General features: G+C 36.7%; 1 protein-coding gene across 1 annotated transcript in view; it reads left to right on the top strand.

Annotated features, from left to right (window-relative positions):
* Window positions 1-11585, top strand: part of LOC107291595 (pecanex-like protein 2) — a gene marked incomplete at its 3' end in the record, with an annotated part of 56411 nt that overhangs the window by 22567 nt on the left and 22259 nt on the right. The window contains exons 14-17 of the mRNA XM_029284965.1: window positions 3198-3359; window positions 5026-5117; window positions 8345-8454; window positions 9642-9738. Of these exons, the coding sequence (XP_029140798.1) occupies window positions 3198-3359; window positions 5026-5117; window positions 8345-8454; window positions 9642-9738 (461 nt within the window). The remainder of the gene's footprint in view (window positions 1-3197; window positions 3360-5025; window positions 5118-8344; window positions 8455-9641; window positions 9739-11585) is intronic.

Raw genomic sequence — 11585 nt, 5'->3', positions numbered from 1 at the left:
GGGGGGGGGGGGGGGGGGGGGGGGAAGAGAAAAAATAGGGGGAAAATGTTGTAATAATAACTAATGATTTCTTAGTGCATGGTTATGATGTTTCTGGAGTAGCTATCTGAAATCTGTTATTTAAGGTAATTAACAGACATTTCTGCATCACAAAATTTCCTGACACCAGTATCCAAGGTTAAACCCACAAATTGCAGGATATAAAAAATAACCTTGTTGCCAGGTGTGTTTGGCAAAACTTTTTATGTTTCTGCATCACTTTGGAAGGCAGATCTGAACACAGCACAAAGGTCTTTACCTCACATGCCAAGTCTGTTGCAATTCTAGCTGCTTGTAATTTTTATCTCAGTCAGATCAAGAGCAACAAGATTAAGAGATTGTGAGGGTCTCTGTCTAGAAGCTATGCCACAGTCAATTAAGTTATTTGAAACAAAATCATTGTGTAATAGCTGCTATTAAAGCTCCTTTATGCTCCAGAGAAATAAGTTCAAGAGAAGCAGAATTTTTTGTGGCTTGCCTGATCTTTGATACAGTTTATGATTTATTTATTTTTGGGTGAGTCACCAATTCTTTATTTGCTGTTATGTCTCGAGCGGTTAAAATTTCATACCTGCTTCAAGGTTACATTCCTGTTCTTTTAATTTCTTAATTCTGTGTTTTATCAACTGCTTTGCTTTGGCTTATTCTGAAAGATAACGATTTATGGCTTATAGGATGGCTTGGATCCCAAAATTTCTAATATATCAAATGGTAAGATCAGATTGAATTTCTGGGGTAAGGAATGGAGGATCATTTTTCATCTGAGGCCTGAGTGGTGGGAAGAAAGAGCTGTCCAGGGAAAGGGGGGTGGGCGAGACGATGCTCCCTGCATTATGAAGGATTTTTATTTTTCAAAAATACAAGAAGCATCGAACATTTTCTGTGTACCAGCTGTCTTTAAGCACTTTCCATAATGTTTGTTTTTGCAACTATCGGTGAGGAGAGAAATGAACTACTTCTTCACACATTTCTGCTGTACCACAGATTTAATCCCTAAAGTTCATGGAGAAGGTTTTACCTCCTCTCCCTTCTTTCCACATGTGCACAGTTTGGGATGGAGAGAAAGTGAAATGTCTGTAACCTTGGCATGTCCTTACCAGGAATTCCTTTTGACATCATTTTTGTTTCGTTTTTCCTCTTGACATTTTGTTTAAGCATGTACCTATTTTTGAATTTATGACTATAAATTGTTGTTGCCAGAATCAATGTCTGTCTGTCTGTCCGTCTGTTGGTCTAGCTATCTAGCTATCATTAATATTCTGACACTCTCCTTGTACACTGAGATTGTAACTCTTAGAATTTGTTTCCTGTATGGAGTCCAAAATTTTGGGTGGGTGCCAAATTAAAAAGATTGGCACTAGCCTCTTCTTTGTTAACAATCAACTCTTTATTTTCAGGTCAGATTTGCTTCCCCCTTTTTAAAAAATAAATTTAATTTCTCATTCTAATGATTGGACAAATGGTTCCCTTATTGCTGAGGAATGAGCTTTTGACACTAGCAGATGTATTTGAGTTATTTCCCATGGTTGCCTGGTAACATGCTGATTTAGCCAGCATACCACTCCTTGCTTAGTGTTCGAAGAAATCTTCGTGTGAACTGAATTCCAGAAAACGTTGGGGTGGACCTACAGCACACTAGTGGAGTGTTGTTCCCTCTGAAATTAATGGGTTGTAAGCCAAGACTAACTCATCTTCTTGAACTCTGGATCCAATCTTACAGCCTTCTGCTGTTGTTGAACAAAACTAGGGCGGATGGACATTCCCCTGATGAAAAATATTTCATAGGATCTTGAGTTAATAAGTATGAATTTCTGTCCAGTTGTAAAATTGAAGTTGTAATTTTTCTTTTATCTGACCCCCATCTCTCTGTTCTTTCCATTCAGAACCTCATTCTATGAGGATTCTGGCTCCTTCTTGAGTGGAATGTGTTGATATCACCACTGAAAAATAAAGCAGAAAGGGTATCACTTATTTACATTAGTTTTTCTCCCTAAATAGGCCCTGGGGAAAGATCAATGGGGAAAGACTTTTGAGTGCAATAACCACCACTGATAAAAAGTTTGTGTAGTGGTTCGGTCCAATAAAGATTCTTGAAGGTAGCAGACTTAGTCAAAGTCTGCTTAGACTCAGAACAGCAACACCTCAATTTAAGACACTTTGATTTAGTAGACTTAGGCTGCAGCAGGCAAAACGTGTCCATGCATGGTTTGTTTTTCTGCAGGTATAAAATTCTGTTTGCCATTTTACATTTTAATAAAATTCCATTCATCATGTAGATGACTGTAGAATATGCAGAATATTTTGCACATGTGGAGAAACTAATTCAAATTTAACACACAGATTATCCTATCTGTATAATAGGATATCTCTTCCCCCATTTACATAAAGAGATTGATTTTTGGTATAGATAAATAATTAATCATAAATGATGTTTGTGAAGAAAAGGTGTAGAATTGAATCCCAGTATATAGGCAGGATTTGTCACTCAAGCTGATTTTCACACCAAGACATCTGTATTCTTCCTTTGTGAGGTACTTAATATCTTCCATTATTTTTAAAAAAGTATATGTACTGTTTTATATTATGAATGTTGAACCTCTCCAAAAATAAGTAACTTATATGGCTTTTCCCCCCTCAAAAATTACTTGTGCTGCCCTAAGCCATACTTCAACATAGAAGGAACTGTTTACAGAACTGCTTAGTATTGTAACTGTGTGCTGGATAGCCCATATATAGTAAAGCACAAAAATACACATACTATTTTGAAAACTTACTGCAGTAATCACAAGCTGGATGGTGCTTTCTAACGTATTGGAATAAAAATATCATTCCAGCTTGTAACATATGGTTGTTTGTAGGCCAGAAATGGAACAAACAATCTGGGAGAACTTTGAAACACAAATTTGTACAGGTTCCCAATGGTCCTATCAACATAGCTCTCTGATTGCCTTTTCTTTCTTTCAGAAGAAGCCTGACAGGAGCCATCTTTCCTCCACCAGATCATCTCCTGGCAATTTTAGTTAATACTATGTTTCATCTTTTAGTAATATTAAACAATTATGAATATATATTAATCATATAGTAATATATAACTGTGTAATAGAAGGGACATCAATTACCTATATAAATATATAAAGCATTCTTCTTGTATAAATTCTTTGGATCCAACCAAATCTCCTTTCTCTCCCTTCTTATCTTTGTTCCTTCAGGATTTTTATATTGCTTTCCTGTGATTTCTCTTCTTGGTCTTTTCCCACAAATCAACACATTCTGTATATATCTCCTTGAACAGATAGATATACTGGTGTTTGGTGGTTCTGGTAAGTACTATATATGGTTATATATAATATCCAGAACTGGTTGAATTTAGGTGAGAGCTTTGATAGTTGCGATTCTTTTTCACTTCAGACTGATAATCTGCCTCTCCTAAATTTTCTCTTGTCCACATTCTTATTCAAAGCATGACAATTGGCCTTATCTTTCGCATTTGTTCACTTTTTCTGCTTGGGAAAAATCATCTGTACTACAGCAAACAGTTCTGTAGCAATACAATTGGAACCATGCTGTCAACGTTGCTAATATTGAATATTCTTGCTTTGACAAAATATGCGGAACTGTCTGGTATTTTTAGAGTTAATTCAGATGACAGAGAAAAGGGAGGAGAATAACAAGGAAAGCCTGGGAAAAGGAACGGAAGGGAATCTTTGCCCTCTGGGCTAATTGGAAGATGTGACTTATGACTAAGATAAGGGAGAGGTTTAGCAAGAAAAGTTAGATGCAAGCAAGAGGAATTCAGATTCTGGCATACCTCCATGATGTGCCATCAATTTGTAACACCGTTAATAAAGGCTTTAGGATAAACATGCCTGGAAGTTCTTTGAAGTGTTTCATTAGTCGGAACCATGACACATGCATCTTTTAGAAATTGATCACACGCAAAGTCTCACTAGTAGTTCACCTCTACTAAATGCATACAGTAAATCACCTTTTTAATTCTAGCATCGGTGAATTCTGGACCATAATGAAGATGGTTGTCTCAGCCCAGGACGTTTTGCTCTCATAGGAAGCTACATGACCTAAGAGTTGTGCTTTGGCAGACTAATTGACATTACAGTGTACCTCAGAATGCGTGAGACTCCATTGTTCTTCCAAAATGTACATTAACTTTTCAAAACATATACACAGAATTAGAATTTAAAATAAGGAAAAACTGGATTGCCCAGCAATGCTAGGGCTGGCAGCTAGACTTCTTTCTAATGATGGAAAACATAAGATAGGTGGTGATCACTGCTGTCGTTAAGCAAATTGGAACATAAAGAAGTGCAGCAGTTGGGCAATGGAGATATGGGAGCTAACTTCCAATAGCACACCCTTACTCTCAACCTGAAAATGACAAAATGTGCACGATAGTATCACACCTATAAATGCCACCCCTTTGTATTTGCATTGCAATTTCATGTTCAAGTTTATTCAAGAATGGAGCTTACATTGTGATGCATATTTCATTACTCCATCTCTTTCTTACCAAGTTTAAAATGTACAGTAATTTCAAATCAAAAACACCTGCAGTTTAGGCCACTAATGTTTAGAATAAAATGTTCTGTTTTTAGTATGATACTTTATTTTCTCAAGATTCTTGCATTCGGCATTCAATTACATTGAGTAGGTAGATACCTTACTGCTTGCTGATTTTTCTATAGCATGTGGCAACTGTCAAGTTAGAGTTCCTTGAAGTTAACCAATTCCTCTGGCAACGTGTATTTTATTGGGTCTCAACGCAAGTGTAGCATTTGTGGTTTGTTTAACTTGTCTTTTGAGACTGTTTCTGGGTCCAGTAATTTATCTGATTGAATGACCGAATTTATTTTAACACATCCAGGCAAAAAGACCTTTCTGATAATAGGCAGGGGGCTTTTACCATTTTGATTTATCTTATAGTAGTTACATCCAGATGCAAAGAAGTAAATGTTGGTTTCTGTATTTCAGCTGTTGCTGGACTGTACTCTTCACTCTACAGTATTTGTCGAAGCTTTATTGCTGTAATTGTCCTGTACACATTCTGCTTCAATGCAGTTAAGGTAAGGAGGAGCGATTCTGATAGCAAAATAGGCTAGGGTTGCTTGTGACTATGATATTGTTTTCTCCATTTTTTCCATATCTAGAACCTGTATGAATATAATTCTAGTTTGCATTATTTTTCCATCCTCATAAGAGAAGGTCTGCCCTGGAGAATGGGGAGGAAGTGGATAGAAGGGTTTGTTGTGAACATTATATCTTAGCCATAATTTTAGCTGCGAATGAGAAATATTTTTCATTGTTCACCATATAATGATGAATAGATAGATAGATAGATAGATAGATAGATAGATAGATAGATAGATAGATGGATGGATGGATGGATGGATGGATGGATGGATGGAGGGAGGGAGGGAGGGAGGGAGGGAGGGTAGTCACCCAACTGCATAAGACTTTAGGTGGAGTACATATTAATACTGTAATGATTAAAACAAGGAAAAAAGTATATAAATCCAGATAAAGCAATCCTTCAGACTGATAAAATCTTATAAGAGGTGTAATCCAAAGCATGGAGGGAAAAGCCAAGTTTTCAAATATTCTTTATTTTATTTATTAATCAAATTTGAGTAGCTGCCCATCTCACCAAAATGGACTCCGGGTGGCTCACAACCTTGAATAAAAACCACAAATATAAAAATGGCATATGTAAAATGTAAAAATCTACCTTGAGTAGTAGATAGTATTTTTAAAAAATGACTATACAAATCCCCAGGTGAAGAGAGTATAAAAATGGCCACCTGAATGATGGAGCCATCTGATCATATCTCTAGTTCCCTGGGAACCCCAGACCTGATGACATAGCCAGGTTTTGAGGGCCTTCCAGAATGCCAAAAGTGATGGAGATAATGTAATTGGATGGGGGGGGGGAGAGAATGTTCTATAAGGTGGGCATCACAGCAGAGAAAACACATGTTCTGGGACCCACCAAATGTACATCCCTAGCTGATGGTATCCACAGCATGCCTTCTCTGCCCAGTCTAATAGGGGGGCTGAAATAAGTATTATCATCATCTTAAACATCATCAGTGTGGGAGCCCTACAGATTGCTCTTTCTGCTGCGTATAAGCTAAGCTTTAGTTTCTTGTTAAGTTAGGGGAAAGGAAAATGAAAAGAGGGGAAAGCTGGATTTTTTTTTAATGATATTATAGATGGGAGAATGTGAATTTAATGGAAACTCATTTATATAGTTGGTGTTCTCTGTGGGTTAATTGAACGTTCAAAGTCTCTTCGGTAAATGGTATTAAGGGCAATCCTTTTAAACATGTCCTGTCATTTGCACATCTTTCTGCAGGCTAATAAGCTAAATTACAGCAGGCAGGTGGTTTTGCAGATAAGCAATCTTGCTCATAGCCTGGGCTTCGTAGAGCTTTGAAATATGCTTATAATGCTGCTACCCTGAAGTTAGAGAATGCGGTAAAAGATTTACAAGATATTTGCTGCAAATTACATACATCAACTGTAGACCTTCCATTTACACAGGAAAATTACATATAATTTGAATTTTTATTGCTTTTTCATTTTTTTGAAGATATTTGTGAGCAGGATAATTATTTGTTCCAAAATGATATTATGCATTTCATATCCTGACCCTAGTGTAGTCTAATGTTGGCATTTACATATTCCTTTATAAAAGACGTCTATCTGATTTTTTAAAAGCGTGACCTTAAATGTTGAACGGGTGGATGGATTGCAATTCAGGATTTACTTGTCATTAACTGATATTTGCTACTAATTCAGACAATGCTGAAGCTGCCTGTATTCCATCCAGACACAAAAAAGAGCACAAATGTGTTTTCTTTCCAGAGATGTATTTACATTCGAGACCAGTGTTTCTCAAACTTGGCCACTTTAAGATCTGTGGATTTCAATTCCCAGAGTTCTTCAGTGGCAAGCTTGTTGGGGAATTCTGGGAGTTGAAGTCCACAGATCTTAAAGTTTTCTAAGGTTGAGAAACGCTAATCTAGACCATTATATTGTGCTAGTATGTGAACACAACTCTTATGGTTTGTAAATCATGTTTTATGAATTAATGTGATCGGTAAACTCAAGCTGCTATGGGTTCTTCGGGGGCAGGAAGAGGAATGCCTGTGAAGTATGGTCATTTCCGACAAAATAGGAAAGCAAACATTTCACCAGCATTTTTTGTTTTGGGGGGGGGCTGAGGAACTTTCATTGTTCTTCAACCGTAACAATCCTACTTTTAATACTTATACCAAAGTTCTATGTATTTTCTCCTCTGGAATGGAGGAATCCCCTGGATTTTAACAATTAGACTGTTGGATTTTGTTGAGTAGTCAGAGTGTTTCAAAATAAAAATGTTTTTTAGAAGGCGAAGACATCCTGAGGCAGTACATTGTCTATACTTGCTAAAAACTAATGCAGGTGTCACAGAAAAATGAAATTGTCGATAAAAAGTAAGATAACTTTGGAAGACAGAATGATAACATTTTTCATTCAAAATAGCATTCATCTCCTTATGAAATGTAAAATCAAATAGTTTTAAACCTGGCCAAGTAGTATTCTTACTTCAAACCAAGCTGAAATGCTGCCCAGGAATATGTTGTATTTTTAAATCAGAGATAGGAAGTTTGGAGAGAGCTTACTTTTATATTGCTGATTTGTTGACTAATGAGATATTGATTGATGCTCAACTTTCTTAAATAATAGGAGATAAATTGCTGAAAGAAGAAAGAGGGGGGGTTATTATTATTTTTTCTACTATTTTCTGTACAGCAACTCTGTTCCAGAACATCTTCCTAGCAAGTTCTGTCTTAGAGTCAACCTATCAATTTTTATTTTGCACTTTCAAATGTATTCATAAGTATGTTTTTTGATGAGCAAGGAAAAGTGCTTTTTCATTTAAAATTATATTTATGTAATTTAAAAATTAATGTAATTTAAATATATTTATTTATTTAAACATAATGTATGTAATTTAAAAATGTACATGAGGAGAAAAAAAATGCCTCTCGTGATTTTCCTTGCTTCTTTTACTTAATTGCCAGTTTTAAAGGTATTGTGGTTTGCATAATTAGATACCATGCCTGAAATATCACAACTTCAGTAGCCTGAAGAAATGTAATATGGCTTATTTAATATAGGAAGCAGCCATTTAATTACTGTGAATTCCAACATGTTAACGATATTTAACTTATTTCTGTAGTAACTTTAAATACACAATGTAAAGACATTCATATTCCTTTCATCTCTGTCTCCTCTTTATCTATAGGAACCATGGGATGCTCAACATATTCCTGCACTGTTCTCTGCCTTTTGTGGACTTTTAGTGGCACTTTCTTATCATCTGAGCAGGCACAGCAGTGACCCATCTGTCTTAGTGTAAGTCATCACCAATGTTTTTTCATCTCTGTTACTATGGCTTAAACTATAGAACTACGTAATATTATTATTATACAAATTTATATGGTCACCCATTGTAATCAAATAACTTTGGGCAGCTAATAAACAAAAAAAGAGGAAAGGAAAAAGAGAACATACATATAAAAGGAAGATACATAGGACATGGAACATACACATACAAGGGAATATATATATTTATTTATTTGTATCCTGCCTTTGTTATTTTTACAAATAACTCAAGATGGAGAACATATCCAACACACCTTCCTCCTGAGCTAAGCTGAGAGAGAGTGACTGGCTCAAGATCACTCAGCTGGCTTTCAAGGCTAAGGCGGAACTAGAACTCACATTCTACTGCTTTCTAGTCTGGCGCCTTAACCACTAAACCAAACTTCTTGTTGTTAGTTGCGAAAGTCGTGTCAACCCATACATACATACATAAGGAACAGGAAAGGTTAGCAGGGGTCAGGGCCATGTTAAACCTCAGGGAGAGAGCTGTTCTAGAGGGCAGACATGTGACAGGAAAAGCCATATCTTGAAAGTTTCATAAGATGATACTCTTCGACAGAATGGACCTGAAGCATGCCTAACCTGTGAATCTAAAGGGATGGGCAGAAACTACCAGAGACTGGTATTCTCTTAAGTATCCTGACTCCATTACTATGAACAGCTTTATTGAGGATATCCAGGATCTTGAATTGCAGCCAGAAACCTACTGGAAGCCACTGCTTACTGTGGTGTGCATTGCTTATGTAGCAGTGATGTTATATGAGTGTACTATTGTGTACCCAAAACTGTTTATGCCATTACATTCTGGATCAGCTGGAATTTCTGAATGCTCTTCTTGTGCCCAGGAAGTTCCTCAGGCTGTGTGCCAATTAGGTCTGGAAGAACAATGCCTCTTCCTAAAATTAATGATGAAACCTTTCAAGATATGGCGGAGGAGGCCTGTGAACTTAACAGCTGCTTAGAGTTACAGGCATGGAATCAGAGGTTGTTCCTTCACCTCCAGATCCAAGAGATCTATTAAGTGGCTGGTACCGATCTCTTGAGTTGGTAAATTCTTAAATAAGCTAGGAGAGAAAAATAGTATGTCTACTGTCTAGGATTGTTTTCTTTTCAGGAGATTGATGTTCTAACTGATTTTTGTTTGTTTTCTAAATTAGGTCTCTTATTCACTGTAAATATTTTCCTCACCTTGTAAAGCAACATTTTGAAGAACCACGAGTTGATCCACTCCCTGAGAAAATGAAAGAATCAGTGGTAGGCTTTCTTGTTCTGGAAAAAAAAGTCTTATTAAGACCTTTGTGATGGTATCATTTGAAATATTAGAGCTATTGTATGATAGAGTAGAGTAGAGTAGAGTAGAGTAGAGTAGAGTAGAGTAGAGTAGAGTAGAGTAGAGTAGAGTAGAGTAGAGTAGAATAGAATAGAATAGAATAGAGCTGGAAGGGACCTTGGAGGTCTTCTCAAGCAGGAGAACCTATACCATCTCAGACAAGTGACTGTCTAGCCTCTTCTTAAAAATCTCCAGTGATGGAGCACCCACGATTTCTGGAGGCAAGCTGCTCCACTGGTTAATTGTCCTCACTGTCAGGAAGTTTCTCCTTAATTCCAGGTTGCTCCTCTCTTTGATCAGTTTCCAACCATTGTTTCTTGTCCTGCCCTCTGGTGCTTTGATGAATAATGTGACCCCCTCTTCTTTGTGGCAGCCCCTCAAATACTGGAATACTGCTATCATGTCACCCCTGTTTCTTCTTTTCTTTAGACTAGCCAAACCCAAGTCCTGCAGCCGTTCTTCATATGTTTTAGTCTCCAGGCCTTTGATGTTATGTTAAATTGCTTAAATCTCTTTACAATAGAGCTGTAAACTGGTCCAGATGGATTCTTTGTTGAATGACAGAAGAAGGACAATATCAGGGACTTGTTGCACTTCTTCCTTTTTCTCAGCTTTACCCCCACTCCAGCTGATATAAAAAAAGTAACTGGAATTCTTTACTGTTTTAAGATGCTTCCTATTTCGTTGTTTATTTCCCAAAATTGGAATACAGGTAGTCCTTGACTTACAGCAGTTGATTTAGCGACTGTTCAAAGTTACAACAGCACTGAAAAAAGTGAGCTATGACCACTTTTCACATTTACGACCGTGGCAGCGTCCCCAAGGGTCACCTGATCAAAATTCAGATGCTTGGCAACTGGTTCATATTTGTGACAGTTGCCGTGTCCATGTGATCAGCTTTTGTGATCTTCTCACAAGCAAAGTCAAAGGGGAAGCCAAATTCACTTAACAACCATGTTACTAATTTAACCACAGTGATTCACTTAACAACTGTGGCAAGAAAGGTCATAAAATGGGGCAAAATTTACTTAACAAATGCCTCACTTAGCAACATAAATTTTGGGCTCAATTGTGGTCGTATGTTGAGGACTACCTGTACTATACTTTTTTTTTTTTTGTCTTTGACTCAATCTGGCAATTACATGAATAAGTCCTTGCAACTTTCTAGGCAGTATTTTCAGAAATGGTTTGTCACTGCCTTCTCCCTAGTCCTGAGAAGGAGTGACAGCCTCAGGATCAGCCAGATGATTTCATGCCCAAGGCAGGACCGCAATTCAGATTTTGCCTGTACTGATTCCAGCATCTTAATCACGCAACTGAAGTGGCCTTCGTACTGCTCAATAGCCTCAGTTAGTAGTCTCAATATTGGAAAATAGATTGTTTGCCCACTATAGAAGAATGGTCACTTAAAGTCTCGAACTTAGCAGAAATGGCCAAGATTTCCGCTTTTGTGAAGGATTATTCACAAGAAAGATATATTTTGGTTTGGAGAAGATGGATAGATTATATTGAGCGTAAATATGGGACCAAAAAATATCATTTGGTTTTTGAGTGAATTTTAGAGTATTATTCTTGTATAAAGGTTAGAATAGTTTATTTAGTACTATTTTTAATTATTAAAGTGATGTTATTATTATTGTTTTTAATAACTGTATATTTGTTTAAAAGAGAGTTAAAGGAGGTTATAGATATGTTATTTTAATAGTTGATTAATGTTAGTTAGAGTATGATTATTTTATTGTTAACCCTGTGATTGGCACTGGGAAGTGAG

The sequence above is a fragment of the Protobothrops mucrosquamatus genome, unplaced genomic scaffold (genome assembly GCF_001527695.2).
Source record: "Protobothrops mucrosquamatus isolate PMUCROS unplaced genomic scaffold, P.Mucros_1.0 scaffold1149, whole genome shotgun sequence".
Taxonomy (NCBI): Eukaryota; Metazoa; Chordata; class Lepidosauria; order Squamata; family Viperidae; genus Protobothrops; species Protobothrops mucrosquamatus.
Note: the sequence above shows the minus strand (reverse complement) of the source record. Positions and strands in the feature narration are given on the sequence as shown.